The following is a 24984-nucleotide window of genomic DNA, read 5'->3' on the forward strand; positions in this document are numbered from 1 at the left end:
TTATGAGTTTTTTTTTTGTGTGTGCCTCTCTCTGAGGTGGAAATTTCCGTATATAATTCAACTCGGTGCGGCCGTCATCGTCGCGGCCGCGTAACGTAATGTAACGTAATGAAACGTAATGTGATGTAATGCAATTTCGGGCGCGCGGATTAATGCAATTTCCATGTATCCGGCGAGCACGGGCCGAAAAAGCCTTGCCCAGCGTTGGGCACAGGTCGGAAAATCTAACGCTTGTTAGTCGACAAATGTGCGTTGCATAAAAGGGGGACGCTCGGCTGCGTAACGGTTACATTCAATAAATTCAATTCAAACTCGGGACTTAAAACCCGAAAATATATTTTGAATAGTATACAATCAACTCACAAGAAACGGACGTCGGGAAATATTAATACATATTAATTTAAATAAATTATAACCTCACGTATGAGATTTTGTATGCATTGTACATTTGCTTGCTTATACTGATGAATGATAAATCGCTTTAGTGAGTCGTGTGCAATTTGAGTCTAGACATATTTTTCTTTAATAAAAAAAAGTCATGAAAGTTTCGTTTGGCTATTATTACATTCTCGCAATGTTTCTATAACTTTGTCGTTATTTATCTAACTTATTGCCTCGGCCTCCTGAATGTCTCGAATTTCTCATATTTTCCTATTGTGCGGTTATTATTTTTCCATTTTGCGTTTGCAAGGCGTCTCTCCCCCTCTCGAACAGTGGAATGTATTATCCTGGCCCAGTATTGTCCTTGGACTGCAACGCCACACAATTCGTAGATATATCACCCCCAAAAAGAAACACAACTACAGACTTCTTTTTTGTCGCCGCACTCGCCGAAGAAAAACAGTCGGCGTTAACTGCCGGGGTGTGTGCACACACGGGGTGCTTTGTGCAAACCGGTGGATATCAACTTTTCCTTTACTTTTCCTCACACTAGAACCTGAAGGACAATTCTATTGGGTGTTTTCCTGTTGGATGAAAATTGCTTTATTGCGCTTATTATTTTTAGCTGGTGGCGTTTTCACTTGTGGGGAGATAAAATTTTTAGTAAATGCCCTCCTGCACCTACGGTTACGACATCGTTTTTGGGGGTTGAGGAAGTAGGGGCGAATTGCGAGTGCCGGCATTAAGGTGGACGGATGGCCGTCTAATTGGAGACATTTGTTTTACTGCCGGCGCGCTCGAGAACTCTCTCCTGGAAGGCAAACGAAGCTTGGGAAGAAAAAACAAAAACCTCGCGTTTTTTTTTTCTTTTGCGGCGGGGGATGCTGCTGGTACGAGCTGTGGAGTTTGAGTTTGCAGCTGGACCGGTGGCCGAGGGCACTTTGCGGACGTAATGACACCGAAGCCAAAACGACACAGACTTCACCCTCTCTCACCCTTGAAGGTAATACCTTCATTTGGCCAGTTTTGTCCTTCTAACGCAATTATCTCGACGAATTTTTAGCACAAAAATCAATGTTTTTTTGGTTCTTCTAACAAAAATATTTGAAAAAGTAGCACTCGGTGTTTGTAAAAGCGTTTTGTTTCGCTTCACGCAGTCAAAACTTCAATCAAACGTCATTATCTGGGGGGCGCGAGGCTGTGGGAACAAGTTAGAAAGTTTTCCCATCGTTTGCCGTCGGCGGCGACGGCGGCAAAAAACTTTACCACTTGCGCGCACCCACCGCGAGAGTGATACCTTTCGCTTTTGTTTTATCTCCTATTTCTTCGTCACGCCAGAAAAAAAAAACCTCCACCACACTCACACACGACGCCCACTTGCAAGAAACAAGTGTCGGCGGTAGCAAACGAAAAACAAATGCTTTCTTTATTTCTTCACACGAGCGAATTTTTTCCCGTATTTTCTCTCGCGTAGTATTTTGTTTCCTTGCTTCGGCAAACTTTTTCTGGCCGCACGCAAAAAATAAACAACATTTTTCATGAGAATACAAGTGACTAATTTAACCTAACATTGCCAAACAAGATGGCGGCCGCGTTTGGTATTGTTGGCTTTTGTTTTGAAAGGCGTTTTACGCTCGCGGACGGAAAGTTATCCGAGGTTTACCTGCGTCGCCAGCTGTTGTTTGCTGCGCCGCCCCCCGTGCCGCACCAGCAGGTTCGTCAGCAGAAATTCGGCGGCGTACATTTTGCACAAAAGTACATGAAACAGCTGATGCCACACTCTGTGTCGAGTTCGTTAAGTTTGCGTTCCACTTCCGAGAACTCGTCGGAGGCGGCGGCGGCGGCGGCGGCGGCGGCAGCGAACGTGTTCCGACTGTTTTCAGCTCCGCACTAATCTGCGCTAATAAATCTCATTAAGCAGTTATGACGTGGACGCGTCCCGTAAATAACAAATTCGAATAATCTGGGTCGGCTCGTAAATTATCTCTCCGCGAGAGACGAAAAATTTTGCGCCACCCTCGCAAGTCAAATCGTAAATTTCCCGTATGTCATCCGCCATGTTTATATCATTCGGTTTCTTTAATTGATTTTTTCGCATGTTTTGTTGTTTACTGTTGAATGTGTTGTGATATTATAAATGTCTCGGCGGTATGGGCGATCAATATGTACACGCGGGTCGCGCACGCATCACACGCGGGGTCGGTTGCGGGCGAGATTAGCGTTCCTGGGGGGCGGCTGGAGCAGAGCCCGCCGTTGCGAAAATGTCAACAAAGCGCGCGCACGCTCTACACTGCCAGCTGCGAAACTCCGCGTTGAGGTTTATGAATTTATCATTCGCATACGGCGCACGTCATGCTGTTCTGTCGAAAAAAGCTCCGGAAAAGTCATCAGGCCTCTCTAACCGCAAATAACAAATATAGTTTTGTTGGCAAAAAACCGCCAACGCTGGCTCCAAAACTACACCAGTGCATAATAAAAAACACACACCGCAAAACAAACAAATAATTAATATTTTAAACGAATCACTGCGTGTTATAACTGGTGTAAAACGCGCGCTGAAAACTGAGATGGATGAAAAAGTTTTGGAAAATGCGCAGCTCAGGTGTTTTCTGTTTGCGAAAGGACCCTGCTTCAGGAATCGCGTGCGCTTTTTGTGGTTTGCTTTAGTTTTGGAACTGGTGAAACCCGAACAAAGCAAATATCGCTAGAAAAAACATTCGGAAAATCATTTTTGGTATTGTTTTCATGAAAATACACAAAAAATACGCATATAGAATTGAAAACGATTTATCACGGATTGTGGTAGATTTGAAAGGTCTCAAAATGAATGGCTTGTTCAACATGGTCATTACAATTAGCGATATCAGTGTACGTGCGTGCCGGGCACGCGATAATTTGTTGCGTCGTGTTCACAACTATCTGAACAAGCATTACTTGTAACCCCCTGGCCACACACACGCTTATTGCGTGCATTTGGATAATTTACTTCCATCGCATTTAAATTTTCTATTAATATATGAGTAGGTAACATACATACGAGTACTGAAAATGTTTTTGTGCAACAGTTACCTATTTATAATCTGATAGGAATAGTTTTGAAACGAAATATTTTTCTGTTTGTAAATAAAATATTATTTTAGTTAGATTTGTTGACGTGAATAAACTAACTTAAATTTAAACCAAGTTAAAATTGAGTTCTGTGCCGAGAGCGCGCGTAAAAGAGGCGAAGGATGAGCAACAGGAAATTTATATCGAGTTTATGTAGTGCAATTTTCTTCTCAATTACGCGCGCGCCCCTTGCCTTGCCGTTTGCATCACAGTCCTTGTGTTCATTTCTGTGCAGAAATAATCCCCCGGAATTATATTAAGTGCTTAAAGTTTCTTTCTTAACTGTGAACTTGGACTTTATCTCAGTTGTCACAAACTCTCCAACCCCTTTTCTTTATAAAAAAGAAAAAATATTCTATATTTTAAAACAAAAATCTGTGCGCTACTGGAAATTCTGTTTCTGTGACACATTGATAAATTCCCTCCGCGTCGCCGGCAAACGTGAAAATATTGAATTCGGGTTTTTGAATTGTAGCTGCGAACTTTTTGACTGTCCGTCATCGAATGCGGAAGGCTGCGACGTTAAAAAATTGCCCTTCGCCGGCAGGCGATCGAACAGGTAGCCGGATTGGGTTCGCACGTATGCGAATAAAAATGAAGAAAATGAAGAAAAATTACACTCGAAGCTTTCTATGTTTTATACATACCTATACCGGCTCGAAAGGGCAGAGTGGGGTGCAATACGAAATCTGTTTTCACTCCATTTCCTATGTGATATATTGTCGTGTATTAATGCGCTTTTTCTAGTAGCGAAAAAGAGTGTTTCTCAGCTTTTATTATCAGTCACTACAACTTGACATTATATATTTTATCAACTTAGAAAAAAGAATTCAATTTTATACTGCTACTTTAATTTAAAAATATCCTAAATGCAAAAATTAAAATTTAAAATTCAATTTGGCAACGCCAAAGGCGCTTTTGAGGTAAAATACAGAAAGACATGTTAAGCTTGTCATAATTGCATTGAATCCATTAAATTTGCATCAATTACGAAGACAAGCGCTCAAATGTCATGTTAATTTCACGTGGAATAATTAAATAATTAATCGCGAAAATTTGCCGAATAATTAATCGGCCGTAGTTTTGCGAAATATTGATCGCGGTGCATCCACGCGAGACACATATGTTCAATTATTAATAAATTGTTAATTTTATGTGCGTTGCGGAAGATATCGTCAGATGTTGAATGTTCGCAGAGCGATTAACGTTTCCGGTGATTAAAATTTTAATCGATTTATACGAGTATACCAAATGTTTGCTGGTCAAACTGATAATAAAATAATCTACTCTTGACGCAGATTGTATTCGGGATTCTTAGAATATCGAAGCCTTGAGATGATTTCCACGAATGCCCAGATTTATTATTTGGGTAATATCCAGTGTTGTTAGCATATTTCAGTTTAAATTTCGGTCAGGCCAGCACATCAGTGTTTGCACTCAAGTTGATTGCATTTCCATTTCGATTTCCATTTCCAATTCATATAAATGCGGAATGCGCACGAAATGCACGAAATGGTGAAATACGCGAAATGGAGTGGTGCGTCAGGGCGGGGAGGGTGGTCATTTCGTTGCATTCCATCGTCGACAAATAATTACTCTCCGGGTGAGCGGGTACTGACCACACATGAACAAAACAACCTCAATAGCACCCAATAAATTACATGAATTACGGAAAATATTTTCGCAAACACAACTAATAAAAAAATTATATTCAAACAAAGCACGAAATATAAAAATAATTAAATTACACGTTCCATGTTGTGCTTTATGCTTATTTGTAAACACGTTGTAGGTTTTGTTGATATTTATTCTGTCGTGTGCAGTTAATTAATAAGACATAAACTTGATTGTAATGCACTGTTTTTAATTAAAGCTTGGTGCGAGCGCCTAAGTTGCAGAATAAATACTCGGCTCGCTTAGACGTGTGCAGGTTGAGCATATTGGGAAATTTATAATCCGCACGGCAGCGCCGGAAAATGCGCAGCGACGAGCCTGCAGCCGACGGTGCTGAAAGCTGCGCCACTATTTTCCGCGCCCAACAAAACGCGCAGCCGCCTTTCTCTTATACTCGCAGATAGCGAAACTGTCATGTCCATTGCCCGACCAATTAAAAACTCATCAAAATCTCGGCCGATGGCGTATCGCAATTAATATCTACGGCTAGATACCTATAGTGTGTGACCTCGATGAACTATTATTATCGAATGGAACTTTGCAAGTTAAATAAACGACTGTCTGACGTTGACACACTAATTTAGGGAGCCGGAGCTCGAATTAATTTGTTTAATGTGTTAATGTGTTTGTTTTTACTTTTAACGAGCGCACGGAAGGCTAATGTGTATTAGGTGCTTATTAGATGATTAGAAAACGGCGGGTGTCTTTAGTGTTATTGTCGAGGTGTGGTCTACCCTTTCACCACCATGCCGCAAATTATGATTGATATGAAAGCAGGAAAAGTGGTCCTACCGTAATTTGTCCTTTCGTGTGTGCTCCACTTACAATTTTCTACTTCCAGGCGGGAAGTCACGTACACCTAGCGTCCTCGCATTCTTTGCAGTTATTATCAAACTGATATAATCATGAAATTTTATCTGCTATTGAAGTGTGCGTCGTTATGTCATAAAATTCTTGATGTAATTAAATTACTCTTGAATAGAAGTTTTATTATTGGGGCGTGAATTATAGTTTCATAAATAGGTATTATTTAATTACTCAAGCACCGAATTTATTTGAATAATTAATTTTTCCGTTAAATTCTATATTGATTTTCATAGAAAAATTTGATTAAAATTTGTGTTCTAAAGGTTTATATTTAAATTTAATAAAAATCAACAAAATTAGCAAAAATATATCATAGAAAAAATTGTGGTGACAAAAATCATTATTAGATCTGGTATTAAATTTATCTTAGAACAAATTTTTTCAACAAAAACTTAGTTTATCGGTTTTTGATTAATTGCTAAATAATGGCAAATATATCTGTTTTTCTATAAATAGTAGTTTTGATGACTTCTGGTGATGGCGATGATGAAATTTTAAGTTCTAATCAATTGTCGCTTATCTCAATGGATTTGGCCGGTTTTGGGTGTGCGCTCCTGATGCATGAAGATGAGATATGTCATTTGTGTCCGTTAATCGAATGGGCATTTAGCTCGACGCGTCCACTGTTCGAGAGAGCCGTGAGTCGGAGAAAGCTCATTAGATCAATCAATGTTCAGTTAACGCGCACAGCGGTTTCCTCACAGGACTGTATCTTTGATTAAATGGAAATTGATTACCTACGGGCGAGACAAAACATAACCAAACAAAACAAATCAAAACAAAAACAAAACATTATCTTGGTTTAGCATAACTTCAAATTTGAAACAAATATGTTGTTTTTGTATTTTCTTGGATATCGTTTTTTTTTATTGGAGGGTGTGAGTAATGGCAATTCAATCAAAGCTCCCTCCATCCCAATGCTGGCCACTCGTTCCCTAGAAATGTAATCGACATTAAATACGTATATACAATCAGCGCCCGTTGGGGTAGGGAGCGTGCGGCTGCAGCAAAGCAATAATAGGTACAATATCGACGCGTTCCGTGTCATTAAGCGACGACTCGCCTCGCTTCTGTGTAATTGTGTCGATGCATCACTCGACAGTCGCACGTCCAATGCGCCAACCACCCACACAGCCACCCAGTCACCCAACCACCCGAAACATCAATTTTATACTTATATATTTACACTTACAGTTCGATAAACACGTTTTAATTTGATACTGATAAAGGATATTATTTCATAGATTGTTTTGTTTGTTACAGGATACGCCAAGAGAAAAATGGCGGTGCCTGGTGTCCAAAAGCACAGATCAGCAGTGAAATACGAGAATATTTAGAAGTGGATCTACAGCGAAATCACCTCGTAACGTGGACTGAAACGCAAGGCCGTTTCGGTAACGGACAGGGACAAGAATACGCCGAAGCTTTCTTGGTCGAATACTGGCGAGCTGTTTTGAACCAATGGGTGGTTTATAAGGACGCTCGAGGCGAGAAGGTAAAATTTTACTATGTATTTTAAAGCTGGTGCTCAACCTAACCTATTCGTGACCAATATGTTTGGTGGATGTATTTCGGCTGATTGAATTTGTTGAATTTGTAAAACTCGACGGGTTTGACCTCGTCCAATGTCCGCGTGCGAGTATTTACAGTCGTGTTTTGTTAATACTGGTATACGAGCGGAAAATCGACCATTTGCTCGGGCGAAACGTACGAAATAAACGAAACACATGCGAGCGAACGGTATTGTGCTGCTGCGCGCGAGAGGTGTATATGGATCGCCATTATCCGCAGTATCAGGCTGCAAATTTCCCTCGGGGAATGCGTGGCGGCCGCCGCCGCTGCTGCCGCCAAAAGGTACGTGGGTATGATGAAAACAGGTATAACCGACGCCAGCAGCCGAAACTACGCAATAACAGTAATAACAAAAGTTCCACGCGCCGAGTCTCGACTCTCGACAAATACAGGTTTATAGTTTTGACTTTGCAGCTTTTACAAAGCCGGGGAAAAAAACCTTCAAACACACCAAAAATCAGATCAATGAATAATAGCCAAGTATTTGTACACATATTAAGAATAATGGTTTAAAAAACATTAAAAACTAGCAAATAGCGTTTAATTATATTAATTAGCAATATGATAAACTTTTTTTTTCATTTAAAACAATAGTTTTTATTACATTATCTAAAAACAAACAAATTGAAAAAAGATTTGAAAAAAATTATTTTATTTGCGCCATAATTATTTATTTGTTAATTTTACAAAGTTAAAAATTGAATGGACAGGTCCAAAATTTAATACCCAATCAAATGGCATCAGAATTTTTGTTCTAACTCAATTTATTTATAACTTTTCCATAAATAACTTAACATACACAATTTTTCAATTTTTAGACCGTTATTCTTAACTATTACATAAATTCTAAAACTTGGCACAATTCTACTTTATTCTAAGAATTGAATTTAGACGCTGCTGCAAAATATGTGTGTTGGTATTTGTGTTTGGATGGAAGAGACATCTCGTTACCTAGTTAATCCTGTCGTCCTCGCTGTCATGCCTCGTACTTGTAGAATGCGCAAGGTTCTGGTTGTGATGTTGGTCCTGAAAATATGTGCTCCGGTGACAAGACGTAGGCGTAGGCGTCGCGAAGAAAATATGACGATTCATCAAAGGCGGTGTTCGTTGTTTAAGCAAGGCGAGCGCGCCTCGTACACAACGCGCTGAAAACATTTTGTTCGCCCGACGCCTCCCATATCTACACACTTCCCAACTACATATCTCTACGCCTAGACTATATCTACAAAATGTAGGACTAAGACTGACAAATACATCCTTTATGATTAATGTGCGACCACGTGTCGCTGTAGTTTTCTACGATGTTCTACTTCAAATAAATTCATACAGAGTGTTGCTAAATTTAGTTTAACTGGAAATAATAGATAGTTAAGGTTTCTGTAGCACTCTGTATAAATGTAAAAGGGTTCCTTTGCGGCATGGTTTATTGTTGTCCCTTGCTGTGGAGCGGAACACACCCGTATAAGTTGTGTGCTGCGCTACAGATGTTTGTTTGCCGCGCCCCCTTGGCGCCCCGCATGTGTGGATTTGCTGCAGGATAACACATTAATCACTGCATTTTTCCGCCCCCGCGAGCGCTTTACATTAATTGCCATCGCTCTGCGTGGTGCGCTAATGATGATGGCGACGCGCGAAGACGTTCGATTCGTAAACCCGACCGCCCCCTTACAACTAGCACAGCCTCTGCAGCGACAACGACAGCATTACTGTACACGTACATCTCTAACTTGCTACCAGCATGGACCTTCTCAATTTTAATAATCTAAACAATGGGGGTAATAAAGCAAGATCCTAATTGTTCCTTGCGAACGCAAAGGACCCAGCCGGCCGGAATGGAAGTTAGTCTATTATAACCGCGCGGGCGGTCCCCCCTGAGACTGCTCCTTTGCGCTAGTTTCGGCCTCTTGGAGTCGCGGGCGTCTATTATTTGTAGCCGCGCCGCGTTCTCGAGGATTCAAGGACTCAAGGACGATAATTGTCTCACGCCAGGACTGGCTTTCGGAGTGAAGAGTCGTAATTTTATTAAAACAGGTTGCGGGTTTTTCATCCAGCCCTGGATTTCATTGCTTTAGACGAACGGTGTGTACCCGAATTATTAAATTACCGCCTCCCGCAAACGCGTTCACGCGTTAACGATCTGGGATCTTAACAACCCATTAGTATTATCCCGAAAGGATAATCTTATTAATATATTGCGAAATGGATTGCGAATTTTTTCGTTGTTAATTGCATTTTTATATTTTTCGTTGCAGGTTTTAACCGGGAATAGCAACACGTATCTGGTGGTCAAGCAACGTTTGGAGTTGCCATTCATCGCTAGTAAAGTGCGTTTCATTCCGTATAGTGAACATCCGAGGACCGTCTGCATGCGGGTTGAACTTTATGGATGTTCATGGGAACGTAAGTTATTTTTATTCGATTTTAATATAATTTTACTATTTTTATGGTGCGTATCAAAGCGCTGTGCATTCAACATAGTAAAACTACTGCTGTTTTGAATTTTTGTTGATAAATCGTCATTAAAATGCATATTTGTGGGATGAAAACATGATAGCTTGATTCTTCGAACTGGTTCGTTTTGCTGCGTATCGCGTGGCGGGCAGAAATTGATGCATACTCATGACAAAAGCCGCGTGCACGCAAAACTCAATCCAGCCAATATTCGGATCGTAATCCCAAATAAACAAACCAGAAATGTGCACAGCCCAGCAAAAAGGTGTCGGCATCGAAGAAAAAGCGCAGCAAAAACGCCACAAACAAATGATGTGATATGCTCATGTTTGAACATGAAACAAAAAAAAATTGAAACAAAAGCGGTGTGTAGAAATTGAAAATACCAATCAAAACTACAAACAGAATGGTAGTAATCCTTTTTAATATTACTCGATTCAATTTCAAATATCTAATAATATATATATTACAATTGTTACAATTGACACATCATACGAATTGCCCTTGCCGCGTTATTAATCGGCGCAAATTTATTGGCTCAAAAATGAAAATCAAAGCAATTCATTATCGCTACTGTACACCCACACACATCGACATCACCCCTATGTCCGTCACTCGACGATATGAATATTGAAGAAATCAATAATCCACTTTGCACTCTGTGGACTGCAGCAAGCGACGCAATAAATTCGTAATAAAATCACGATTAGCGCGGTTTGATTGCCTCCGAAATGGTCGCGTCGTCGGGATGGAATGATGCCATGTTAGTTTTGACAAGTGATATTTTCGATTCAACTATTGTGCAAATATGTGCACACGGGCCGCGGTATAAATAAATAATGCGACGGGCGAAATAATGGCGACCCTTAAATGACATCCTGTCGCGTCAGCCATCGGCCCTATGCGCATAAATATTTCACCGCATGTGCTTGTATGTATTCGTAATTAAACGCATTAAACGATTGGCTACACGCCGATTTGTCGCATTTGTCGCATTGCTACATTTTCAATTTTCATTTGAATAAAAATTAAAACATTAAATTTAAAGCAAATTGATTTCGGGTTTTAATAGTTTTGTAATTTGGGTTATGTTGAATAACCATAAGCGCTGTGTGAAGGTTGGCGTTTTGATTTTGGATTTCGAGATTTTGAATTTGCGTATGCTAATTAACAGTAGTGCGGTGAATGCGGCGGTTGCGCGCCTCCCTCGGTTCGACGATTTGATTGAAAGATTAACGGACGCGCACGTTGAGCCGAATAGTTGGCTGCTCTGCTGCTGGGGTACTGCCCAATCGACGATTTTATAATTACCGCGCGTTGGCGAGCTCTCAATTTACGCAATTCTCGCGCATTGTGCGCAAACTTATTAACCTTTCATCTCGTAACGACTCCTAACAACTCTCTTTCACGTCGAACTTTTGGTGGGCTTTTTGAAGCGCACGATAGAATCACACTACACCACCCCTTGCGGGTTGTGTTGCTCTCTATGTATACAGCAGTTAATCAACATTCACATGTTTAGAATTTGACGTTTATATTCATTCGGGGCTTATCACTAAACTGGACGTCATTAGCAGTTAAACGTCGGGTTGGCTTTGTCGCAGCAAATGAGATGTATCTCAGTTTTGTAATGGCCCGCTTCTTTAACATATGCATCTTGATAAAAGCGTTTCAGGGTCGTTGGACCGGCCACGTGCCCATCGCCCACCACCCACTACCCTTAAAAGCCGGTACTAATTACTCTAAAGACGCTTAAATTCCGAGAACAAAGCGCGGTACCTTTTACTATATACATGGATAGATCTAACCTTTTTGGTTCCGCAATTCGAACGCTTTTTTTAGATCTTCCGGTCATGTGAATGTGAGTTGTAGAGGGAAGTGAAGCAAATGCAGAGCAAATGATATTGCAATTTCCCAATTTCGCAATTGCCAACGAAAGCTGAAAGCTGAACGTCTAGTTAGGTTCGCAGCGACGGGCACGGCACGGCACGGCCCACGGCCCAATTAGTTAAATGCATGGCCCTTTCTTACAGCCGAGCGAAGCTGTTTACCGTCGAGATATTGCCGGGACTTTCGACTTCCAGACGAGCGGGCCTGACTCGCCCGACAACGCCAACGAGCCGGAGATAGTTAGTCAAATAGTCGAATCTAGACGGTCTTTAATCAAACAAGATTTAATCACCACCCATGGTTTCCTCCGCATACTGTTGGTCGTCATGGTGATTGTAGACATTAGCATCCATCACACAACGTTGGTATGTTGTAAGCACTAATGTGCGAACATAAATTTTCGAATTTACGAAAATTTTGCTTTAATTCAAACAATCTGTATGTTTGTGTGTTATATAAATGCAAGCAGTTGTAACGAGGAAATTCTGGGCGGCACCAAAGCGCGATTTCTGTTTGCTGAATCTCGATGCATTTCATTACGTATCGCTTCTGCTTCCTGCTCTTTCTCCTGCGAGAGAGGAAACTTTGCAACTTGCACAACTTTTCGTTCCCTTTCTGGCTGCAACTTCCAACACGCATTCTCCCACACACACACACATAGCAATCGGGTATCGGTTGGTAGGGTTGTTGGAACGTATGTAGAATTCCACATCTGGATACGAAGCCTGTGCCGCCTTGGGCGCGGCGCGCTTAATTAAATTAAGCAACAATACGCTTGTTAAACTATAAGATTATTTAGTGGCGGTTTTGCGCGCGCGAGTCGAAAGTACGGAAACATGCAGTGTTTCAAGCGCGAGCCGCATGTATAGAGAACTTGCACAATGGCCATTGAGTGCCCCTCCGGGCATCTCAACTCCCGGGTTGTGTATGTGGAAAGCTGGGGTATGCTTGGCGCAGAGAACTAGAGGCCCGCGGCGAGGTCCGCGTGACCGCGCGTGGCTAGCGATCCCTTCGAGAGTGGGTTTTGACTTTGGCTGACCCGCATCAGTTATCCCACCACCACTACTATGATATTCGTCATATGTCGCGACGCGGGTCAATTCTGAATATTCATTCGTTCGGATAATACCTACGTAGGTATCTCTATAACGTTTTTGGTGTTTGGTTTTACAGAGAATCTGGTCAAGTACGAAGCGCCGCGCGGCGAAATCCGCGAACCGGATGTGGATCTCGAGGACGTGAGCTACGACGGCGTGCTGGACGGCACGTACATGAAATCCGGGCTGGGTCAGCTCGTCGACGGGCTCTACGGCGACGATGATTATCACAAACAGCTACAGGGCGAAAATTCAGGTAATATAACTCTTTTTGCTTAAACTTTACAACCGCTTACAAATTTGTTAGCTTCCGGAGCACTATAAAATCGGGCGACTGCGCACACAATTGAATATTCTGGGGGGACGGAGCATTAAATGTGTGCAAATCGTAAAAAGTTATAACTACGTAATATTTTTTTTTATTTTTTACTTTTTTACTCGTCAAGTTTATTACATACGTACAGGTTAAATCCAAGTTAATGCTTGTTAATGTTGGCTGTTTTTTTTGTGTGGAGTTTTTGTCAAACACTCGGTGTAAAAAAGGTTTGAGATAAAAACGTGAAGCGTCTTTTGCTTTGAGTTTGGCTTTGGTGGTGCGCTGCACAAAAACACATACGTTTAACTCCTCTGCTCCAGGTCGTCGAGGGTGCGCGACTCTCAATGCTCAAAGCTGGGAAGCTTTCGCTGCGGCGATAGATAAGCTCGCGCTTTTCGCGTACGCGCTTTATCTTCTAATCGCAAAACGTCGCTCGTGAAAGAAAACGCGCCGAATCACACACGTCTGCCGCTGACTTCTTCTCTAACCGAACGCAAATAAAAATTTAATTTACTGCTGATAACCGCTTGGAATTTTCAATCCGCAGAACGAAATATTCTTTTCGTTTACGATTCGTGATTTTATCATCATATCCTATCATAATATTTATTTTAGGCGCGTTTATGCGTGCGTATTTGTCGATGATGACCGCCGCCTCAAAATTCGTTTTTATGATGTATGAAGATAAAATTCCGAAATCAATAAGTCGTGGCAGGACAGCGTGCTTGTCCTTCGGGGCGATGAAATCTCGGATGAAAAATGACGTGTCGTTTCATCGCATTGTATCTTTATCGTCATCATTTTGTATTTTATTTGTATTTTTGTATCTTTTTGAAACGGCGAGACGGACTGCGTTGAAAAAATTGACGGAGCGGTCACGCACTTTCATCCCTTTATGCACGCGCTGAGCGTGCGAGGGGCAGTGAAAAGCCGCGAAATAAATGTGCACGCATTATCTAAATGGAATGACCGAGGGCGCTGAGTGCACCAGCGAAGCGCTCAAATTAGGGTGCACGAAAAACCTCATCCTTTTTATATTTTACTGTCACCGACATGCAAAAATTCCAGGAGATGTTTTAACATGAAACCTTTGGAAGAAAAAAATTTAATACTATAATATTTCATTGATTTATACAGGTTTTAAGTAATTTATGCTCCGCCCCCGGTCACACTTACCGTTTGCGCAAGCGCAACAAACAATAAATACAAAAAACTATTGTTTTGTAGGTTTTAAATTCTGTAATTAACTATGTTTGTAAATGTTGCAAGGCATGCAATTAATTTGAAGCGTTGAGTGGTGTTAATTAATATAAATAAACGAATTTCGTTGTTGCGCCCGTGCTGGCGCTGTGCGTCCGCCATCGGCCGTGGGCGCTTTCATTCCATCAAATTTAATTGCGAATTTGTTTGCTTACGAAACTAACCGTCGGCCGTTCTCTGTGCAATCTGCAGGTAGCAGATGGGTCGGCTGGAGGAACACCACGCTCGCGGGCGCTCCGCTGGAGATCGTGTTCGAGTTCGACAATGTGCGAGACTTCAGCGCCATTCATCTGCACGCCAACAACATGTTCACCAGGAACGTACAGGTAAGAACAATATTTATTATTTCTGCATAATTAAACCAAATTTTCAATCAAAAGAAGGTATTATTATGTGTGAAGAACAAAAGTTTGGTTTTTCATTAAGAAACTGATTTCAGCAACTTTTTATATTTGAATAATTAATAATTGCATTACGTCGTAAAACATAACGAGCGCAATTTTTAAAAAATACATTTTCTTGTCAGTTTTTAATTAATTACTTGCGAACGGTATGAGTTACAATCATTATTCTTACTGGAATAGGTTCTGTAATTAATTTTGCTTAATTATACCAAGTGTTGCAATATTTTAGATTTAATTTCATAAATAACAGAGAAATAAGTAACATATAAGATATTTGCTTGTTTGAGGTGGTAGTACATCGAGTTGCGTTCTGTAGGTGAATTAAATTTGTGGTAACATTAAATTTTAAACCCGGAATGTAAGTTTGAAGTTTTCAATCTCGAGTGGAATTGTTTTCCATGTTGAAATACGACAGGTGATTCAAGGAAATTGCGTCCGAAGACAAACATAGATGGAACGTTTGCATCGGCTTATGTGCGGTGGCGGCGCACCGGAGATGCGGAGATGTTCGGCACGGCAGTGCATTGCCAGTTATTGATATTTTATGCGGAATTGCGGAATGATAATTTATACAAATGCACGCTTCCTGGCAGTTTCCGGCGCTGCAGCGCTTACGCGCTCAAAAGCATTGTTTATGTAGCACATCGAAGACCACCCGGAGAAAACGCATATTGCACGTAGGCTCATCCACGAATCGAAATATGAATAATTCAATAATTCACTCCGGACGTGAAAACATAATCCCCCTTCAATAAATCCAGGCTCGTCCCGGTGTGGGCGCGCGCGAGCGGCGCTTCTTACTGTTTTTCTCGTTTTATGCGCCGGCGAACTCTCAACCTCAACCTCTAAAATGCGTCCGCCGGAGCAGCAAAGAAAAAAATAGAATAGAAAGGAATAAAACCGGGCGCAATGCGGATACATTATGTATATAATGTGATGCGGGGAAGATGTGCGCGCACAGGTAAAAAATTATTCGAGTTTTACACCCCGAGTTACGTCCGTACGTGTGTTAATTTATAAATTCGGGGCGCCTCCGACGTTGCGGTCTTATTTTTCACCAGTGCCGGAGGCGGCGGCATCCACGTGTGCGGCGCGCGGTGCTCTCGTAGTTATTTCCCGTTGATTTATTATTGAAACGAAGAGCGCACCAGAGGAGCAGCACACCGAGCGCATTTTCCATTTCGTCCCGGCTGCCGCCACCGCGCATGGGTTTCCGGCATTCCACCCTTGATGCTGCGCCGTCAACGGCGAACGTGCACACATGGATGCGCGCCCACCGCCGCTGCCGCCCCTGCGGTCTGTTACATGCGCTATTATTATGTTCACAACAATGCTTCATTTGGTTCGGGGTATCAGAGATTCCTTCCTTTATTGCATTGCGGTAGAAAAAAAACACAAGCGCTGAAGAACAAAAAAAAAACAAGTAAACGATACGCTCGAACAAAAAGAAACAATTTCATGATGCAAGCAAAAAGTAAACACAGGAAACGCACCGAGTGCAGTTTCTGTTTCAATGAGTTCTAATCACGGCGATGAATACCTAGAATTCATGATTTTAATGTACATTGCATTGTTGTGTTTTTTTTGCAGGTGTTTGCTATGTGCGAGGTGCAGTTTGGGTTGGACGACGACAGCTATCAGGACTCGATTGCCGTCCGCCATGTTGTTCCGGTCGACCGTTCGCGGGAATCCGCTCGGAATGTGAGCATCTCGCTCAAGAACCGTGCGGCCAAATTCCTCAAAGTCCGCTTGTACTTTGCATCCGAGTGGATTTTGCTCAGCGAAGTTGCTTTTGAATCTGGTGAGTCCTTTCAACTTATATTTTACTTATTAGTCTCAAAATATTCTTACAAACTAAATTTGCAATTTAATTCAATTGCGTGGCGTGATTTTTTTAGACTTTTCTGATTACCTCCGTTTTTCTATATCAGATAATAATTAAATTTTTACATTTAAAATTTATATAGATCACAAATATAATTTTAAAGTATTTACTTTAAAATATTGAGAATTTCCGGGTGTTAATAAGGATCAAAGTTAATTATAGTTGATTCTAGAGTACAGTTTGCATTATTTATATTTCGCATGCACTGCACAATAAATACAAACGAATACAGAAAAGTCTGAGAACAAAAGCAGTTTAACTTTGACTAGAAATTTGCTCAGTGCACAGTTACATCCACTTCTCTCCGGTTACGAATGCATCATGTAGTTGCGTGCCAGACAGCCGCGCATAAAGTCTGGAGAACTCAAAGACTAATCCGCTTTGCGCTCCCATCGCTCCCCATCAATTTATAAATCCATTAGGAGACGGTATCCTGTCCGCGCGGCTTCACCACCTCCCTCCTCCGCCTCCTGCGCCTGGACATCACCGGTGTTTTTTCAACAAAGTACCGCTGGCGTCCTGATGGCAATTTGCTAAAATAACACGTGTGCACGTGGCTATTTAACGCGCGCGCCTGTAAAAACATGTCCGCAAATTTGATCACACTCAAAGTGGTCAAAAATATCCACACCATTGCTAACAAGATTACGTTGTGTTCTCCTGGCGGTAGTGGTGGTTCTGTTGGTTATGACGGCAGCGCAGCTGGAAAAGGTGTTTGCGTGCTCAATAGTTGTCGAAGAAAGGACGCGGCGGGCGGCGCGTTTCTGATAATAATAGCGCGCGGCGGGGCGGCTTCAGTCATGATCCCGAATATTGCGCGCCGTTGTGAATAATTCAATTTTCTCGCTGTGAATGGCGGAGGCGCCGGGCACGCTGAGAAAAGAATCACCTGTTCGCCGCGGGCGGTTTATTGCCGCCAGCCAGCACACTGCCATTAGTCTGCACGCATTCTCTCGTGACAATGATCGAGATTATTACATTGCGTACACACTCGTACATACATAAACTTTAATTCGTATTTCCTGCTGCGGATACATCTATATAGGTATTATATATTTTTTATGTTCCGAGAGCTGTTCTGGTTGAATTTGTGCTATAGCTTGATAAATCGTCCGTACACGCGCACGATAAAACAAGCCACTTTAAACTGATAAGGCGTCACGCCGTCTCAACCGCAGCTACAAACTGTGTGAAGTCGAACGTATCGAAAAGTTTACTGTTACTTGCGTCTTCTTCGTTTTTTTTTTTATCGCGTCGGTTGGCTGATACGTGTGTTGCAAATATGCGAAAGTTGGTATCTGTCGAAGTTTTGTTTGAGGAACCTTACACGGATAATTTCGCATGCCGCGCGATCGATGTGGAAGTGCAGACGACCATTTTGGGCGGCATCCAGACGCGTCATTCCGTTATTTATTCATAAATGTGTGCCGCCGCACACGAGTTTTTCCGGCCCGGCTGTGGAATGTAATAATTTTCGCGTTTGTCGCAATGCATCACTAGTGGCTTGCTGACATCCTTAGGAAACTCACCTAGTTGTGGGGGTGATGGATAGATCCGCATGGTTGAGTGGAACAACATCTGTTCGTGATTATATCCTCGAGAATGTATGTCGCGCGCGTTCTATGACGTGGATGACTTTGCTCGCCGCCGCCTCCGCCGGTCCGGGGGATAAATTAGTCGCCGAGCGCATAAAGAGACGGCGCGAGTGCCTCATTAGCACAGTGGAGCAAAGAACGTCGAGCCACATCAAGGTGGATTTTCCACTCGGTCACATCCCACGAGTAATTCTTTACCACTTTTTATTCTGTTTTACTACTTGTCATCACCAATTGTCATAATTATTCACTAAAATTTTTAAACTTTAAATTTATTTGTGCTGTAATTTTTATGATTTGGATTAGAAATATTTAATTTTAAGTTTTATTTGGACATACTGTATGTTACAATTAGTAGAATTCATGATTTGGATGATTCCGACAAAAGCCACGCCATCAAAAGCGCTAAAAGCTCGGATGAAAGCTCGGTAGTTGCTAACTATGTCAAACAACTGTTCGGCAGATCCTCACAGGATTTCCAGTCATTTTTCGTGACTCTCAACAGTTTGCGTATCTCACTAATCAGATGCTCGGCGACGCCGCACGTAACCATCATCATTAAGTTTTAAAAACTGTTTGCCACGTCGTCGGCCGGAAATCGTAACGTGCCGCCGCCGGTCGTATCATTTGCATACGCGCCTGTTTGCAAATGTGTGTTTGGCTGCAAACATGTTTGCGCCCGAAAACCTCAACCGCGGCAGCGGCGGCGGCGTGTTGTTTAGCTCGCGGGAGCGGCACGTACGCAACGTGTGCGCGCACATATTATGCGCGTCATATTATACGCCAAGGAAAACACAATTACGACTAACAAATTGCATTTTTTTTATGTTGCACGGAAATTTTTCGAGAATCAACGCCGTCAGAAAGCAAAGTTAATTCTATTTTTGTTATTATTGCATAAATTATAAATTAATTAGTAGCCGGTCGGCGGAATTAAATAAAATTAACACACCGAGAGTTTTCCGCAGGATGCGACGTGTGCGTTGCAGCAAAGTTTCAATTCGATTGAGGCTCTGGAAAACGTTAATGGAAAAGTTAAATTACACGGAAATAAATGCAACAAACGATGAAATCCACTCTGGAAATGCACGATCGAACGCAACGCATTTCGCAGTTAATTTCAATGCGCCGGTGGTGCATTTTTGCGCACAGCGTACTTTTTCCTCTGCGAGGACGTGATTACACGCTTTTACATCCACGGATGATTTAATCCCGAATAAAACTATTCGTTGATTCTATTTCGGCACATTTATCACGCAACAATTTTATCAGTGCGCAAATAATTACAATATTTGCAGATTTATGAGAGTAAAATAACAAAATTAGTATTTTCGCTTGGGCTTATTGTATGGTTTGGATGTGATTGTTAGGGATTGATTGTGATTGCGTTAGATAACGTTTCGTAATGTTTGAGAAGCGTTTCGGGGACGAGAAGAAAGGTGAGCACTTTTTCGTTTTCCCCTCGTCATCGACGCGTCACGCCTACGTGCGCCGATTACTGAAGAGCCGCTTTCTGCCTCGCAGGAATCTCGACGCGATCGGTCGTAATTCAATGAGACAACATTGCCTTGCGAAAACGAAACGGAAATGCAACGCAAGAGAATAATGTTTGATTTTTAACTCTTATTTTTTTTCTCTCTGCAAGTACAAAAGAAATTATTGTTATTTTTGCTAATCTTAAACTTCTACTTCTGTTTAACTAATTCACACCCAGTTGTAGTTGAGCTCATATCTCTACCTCTTCATGTACGCGCAATAGTTAACTTTGAAAAACATGAAAAGTTACAACTAGAAGTATTAATAATAAAATCCATAAACTGTTGAGTTTCCTCGGCTGCAGTTCATACATACGCAGTTTTGTGAAGTAACATTTCTCGTATGGAGGACACGCTGGTCTCTACACTATCATCGTAAAGCAAACTTTTCAAATAACTATAACTTTTGCGTTCGCGCGTTCGCGTGCTGCGCCAAGCGGGCGAACGTTAACGTTAAAGTTAAACTTAAACCGCACCTAATGGTTTTATTTACACTCCTGTTCCATTTCGTTTGTCCACATTACCTCACCGCCGTTGTCGTTGTCGTAAACTAAACGCAAACAACAACGCACAAATATTTCTCTTATCTTCAATTTCAATTCCAATTTCGATTGCGAATTGAATTTGTGCCATACACACACACAGCGCAATTGCGATAGAGAAAATAGCAACTTTTCCGGGGCGGGCGTTGTGCAAGCTCTCGGGCTGCTCTGAGATAACAAACAATTCGCGAGCCATCCAGGTGCGAAACAAAATAGCGCGCCGCGAGCGCGAGCGGAACAACAATTCGACAAGTTTTAATTAAAACCGGATGTTTTAATGAAATTCTAATGAGCGTCAACGTCACCGCCCGACACGTATGTGTCTGTCGCGCGCGCGAGTCGGATTGTTTAAAAGTACGAAACACAAGTCGGAATCGATGCTCGACGCCTGGGAATTTAACTTTTCCGGTGAACCGGTTCGCGGTAACTTTTCGATTTGATACTCTGTCGGCAAACTTATCAACAAATTTAATTCTATGATATGTACACTAAATAAAATCGTAATTTTTCTTTTCCTTTCAGTTTTAACAACAAATAACTTGACTGAAGACGTCGTTGAAAAATACATTGTTCAATCAGATGTGACCTCAACCGCCACAACTCCTAACCCGAATAAAAAGTTGAAAAAAATTGAAAGTACACACGCACGTAAAGAAGTCACCCCTGCAACATCACCCACTTCCACTGCACAAGCTTATATTGGGTTGATAACCGGAGCGTTAGCCATGGTTGTCTTGTTACTGGCCTGCGTTGTGTTTCTCATGATTCGTAGAGGACGAAAAAAAGTAGCGCTGCTACACAAACACACTGCTCTGGTGTCGAGTAGCACTAAACCAGGGGTGACTATCAACATGAAAGACCTACAGATGCACATGTCTACACCCATCATAAACAACGGGTTGTCCAGGTCAAGATTGTCGGTGAAAAGCAAGGTGAATACTTTAAATGTCCTGGACGTGAACGGCGCTGGTGGTGGCAAGAATGGCAAGAAGAATAAAAAGTGTAATCTGTATGGGCACGTCAACGGTGAAGAATCGGATAGTGAGAATTCTTCGGTCTACCATGAGCCGTACAAGCTACTCCCGAATGCGAAAACTGAATATGGTTGTCTGCTGAAAAAGGATGCGATTTGCAATGGGACAAAGACGGAATACAGTGGTGAGTACACTTTTTGGTGTGCGTGAATAAAGGTAGTTTTTCGTTCGCGAAAATTTGATGATGGACAGTTGCATGAAGAAAAAATGGATTGCGTGTAAAACGGCAATAAAACCTTTACGCTTTTCGCGAAATTCTTTTTCGAGGGGATGATCTAAGAATACGCAAGGCGTATATTTTTCTACTGAATTCTTTAGACTACATTTCTTAGCGTTTTCCTGCCTTTTATTGCAAAATACTAAACGTTAATTTTCATAGAATAATAAACATCTTCTCCAACACGAGTTAAATGTTAAATATTTCTACTGTTTTGGTTGTTAATTGAATTTCCAGCTCGTTTTGCGCATTTCGCACATTCCGCGCCTTTTAACTCACAGCTTCGGCAAATTTTACTTTAAGTTTTAACGCTTTTAATCTCCATAAAAATGTTTACGCCGTCTTGTAGACGCTCGTGGCGTGCAACATTGATGGTTTTACGGCCGTTGTGCAAGTTTACAAAAAGAAAACAAAGAAAGGGTTCTTTGTAGCATTCTTCTTTTGTTTATGTGTTGTAAGTTAGTGGTGTGTGATGTCTGGTGTTTTGTTTCTGGTCGCGGAATTGGATGTGCCGCTAAGGTGGGTTTTAAATTGTTGCAGACTTTGGCGGCGCAAACGGCTGCTTCCCGGAAGAGTTGAAGACATCGTTCTACAACACTCTTACGCCGCCACCCCCACCGGCGTCGCGACCACCCACGTCGGCGAATACAACCTACGATGCTAATGGTGGTGTTGTAGGGGCTGAAAACTACTACGCAGCTACTGATATCATTAAGGTAAGTTATAAAACTTTCTTGTCATTCTAAAAGTGGATTTATTTTATAAAAATTCCGGAATTTTCATAAATAGGCATAAATTTTAATTTAAGCAATAAATTTATATCGATTTTTTGCTGTTATATGCAAAGTTTAATTAGGGCTATTTAATAATGTAATAAATATTACATAATATTATTACACATAGCTAATTTAAAGAAAACCATGAAAATTTAATTTTATACTTTGAATCAACAAGTTTTATTGCTTGTTTTCCATGCAGTTGACCACAGATAAATGTTCAAACGTATAATTACCCGCTGGCATTCTCGCGGGTGGCATTAAACCTTTTCACTGGACAAAATTAAATTCTAAATCACTATTCTCACAATATTTCATAGCTCCGCCATCGTTTATATCAACCAAAGGCCGCAATAATGAAATATTCATAAACCGTTTTGCGTTTCCTCGCGCTTAATGCGTAATGCGTTTAATGTACAATTAGACTTTTTTGCTACGTTTATACAAATGGCCCGCCCCGGCCCGAAGCTATGCACAGGTCAAAGGTAAAATATGCGCGCAACATGAAAAATACTATATATGAGAACATCAGCAGCAACAGCAACGAAAAAAAGCAACGAGACAAAGTTTATTTTCATTTCGTGGCGAATTTTGCCTGCGAGATGAAAAAGAAAAATGAACGGCGTAGAGAGCGTATTTCATTCGACGAAATGCCCGCCGGGCGAAACACGGCCGAACACACAGTCAGGAACATCCTCCTTATGTTACACGCATATGTTCATATGTTACGTGTAATATACAGTGTGTTCTTGGGTTGAAGGGTTGTGTTGTGTATTTTTTACGCCGGTACAATTCGATTTTTTCAGTTTTGCGCTGGCGGGCAGGCTACCTACCTTTTGCTTTTGAATTCGCTTGTGTTTTTTTTTCTATCCGCCGCCTTTCTTCGCACATACACATAGCAACACACAACACGCGCAGACAGACTTGGCTGGTCTGTAACTCGGGGGCCTCAGGTGGTTTTCCGTCGACTTGGATGTCGACCTGCCCGGGAAATTTACTCTCGAGTTTTCGCCCGACCGCAGACTCGCGCAAACCTCGACAACGGCAACATCGCCGAAACAAATAAAGTCGTCTTTTATTATTAAAGTCTTATATACTTAGATCGCAAAAAATAAATGGACTTTTTCCCTGCGTACAGCAACAATTTATTTTACGCACGAATTAAATTGGGAAATATGAAATGCGAGACGCACAATGATGTGAATCTCGATTCTATTGATAAACTTAAAGTTCCACCTTTTAAGGTGCTCAGACATTCATCAAGTTTCAAGACGAGTTTTTACGTGAATTTCACTTTGAATTATCGTCGGCGGCGCAAATATTAAATAATTGACATTACCAGTAATACGCAGCGAACGTACGGCGCATCCACCATTGCGATTAAATCATTTTTTGTTGGAGAATTTTGCACGCCTGACACATGAGCGATAATCCTCTTAAAATGTTGTATATATTTTTTGTTGTAGTCTGAGTGATACAATATATAACGAAGACACGCATTGTGCGCACGTCCCAAATACCTATATATATTTTTTCATATACTCGCTTTTTCTTTTACGCCTCCATTCCGCGTTTCTACATTTGCCGCATTTCCATTTACGACGTATTCTGGGGGCAACAGGTACACGCATTTTTTCTTCGTGCTTCTTTCGCTCCAAAAAAGCTTTTGTGGCAAGGCGTGCGCGTGCGAATGAACGAGTGGGTTCATTCATATGATAAAGACCCCGCTTCACATTGCCGCGGCCGGCTATATCGAACGAATGAATATTTTATTAAAGTGCGTATTATATGATTACGTGACGCCCTCGCGACGATATCGAATCGTTTTGGAGACATAAACAACTGTTACCTACACGCGGGTGCAAGTTTTAGCTTGGGGAACACTTTGAGTTATTAAATTCCCCGTCTCGAGGAACAAAAGAATAGAAGAAGCGCGTCTCATTAAAATCTTTCGCCGATGTGATATAAAATCTCCTTTTCGGTATGGGTGCGCGCATTCAAAGTGGCCATTAAATATTCCCTTATTGTTTCCTTACCTACGCCTGCTATATAGTTGGGGGGCCTTTGAAACGGGTTGTAATGCGAATGGACCAAGTTTGGTGGAGGCGCCGCGCTGTGGTGGTGTAACGATGATGAGACCGTAATGTTCCTGGCGGTCGCCGAAGAATACCGTGGTGGGTGGAGGTAATATTAATAAAGGCGTAGAAAGGCAAAGTTATCGAATTACCGAGTACTCTTTATCCGCAAGTTAAACAAGTTAAACATCGGTCGATCAGACTTGGCAACAATGGACGCATGATGTTGACGAAACTTAAGACATATTTTGTTACTGATTTTAACCGAAAAATAGTATTAGGCGTATTGAGTTTGCCCATAGCTT

At 41.6% G+C, this 24984-nt stretch overlaps 1 protein-coding gene across 4 annotated transcripts in view; it reads left to right on the top strand.

Annotated features, from left to right (window-relative positions):
• LOC135794145 (discoidin domain-containing receptor 2-like) overlaps positions 1-24984 on the top strand; it is a 95584-nt gene that overhangs the window by 57372 nt on the left and 13228 nt on the right. For all 4 annotated transcript variants that reach the window (XM_065305314.1, XM_065305313.1, XM_065305312.1 and 1 more), the window contains 7 exons: positions 7294-7525; positions 9855-10002; positions 13117-13296; positions 14809-14942; positions 16611-16821; positions 21100-21735; positions 22369-22544. In XM_065305314.1, the coding sequence (XP_065161386.1) occupies positions 7294-7525; positions 9855-10002; positions 13117-13296; positions 14809-14942; positions 16611-16821; positions 21100-21735; positions 22369-22544 (1717 nt within the window). The remainder of the gene's footprint in view (positions 1-7293; positions 7526-9854; positions 10003-13116; positions 13297-14808; positions 14943-16610; positions 16822-21099; positions 21736-22368; positions 22545-24984) is intronic.

The sequence above is a fragment of the Atheta coriaria genome, unplaced genomic scaffold (genome assembly GCF_025399875.1).
Source record: "Atheta coriaria isolate IRGN ID8LTWV9N9 unplaced genomic scaffold, Caltech_Dcor_3.1 hic_scaffold_6_pilon, whole genome shotgun sequence".
NCBI classification, from domain to species: Eukaryota; Metazoa; Arthropoda; class Insecta; order Coleoptera; family Staphylinidae; genus Dalotia; species Dalotia coriaria.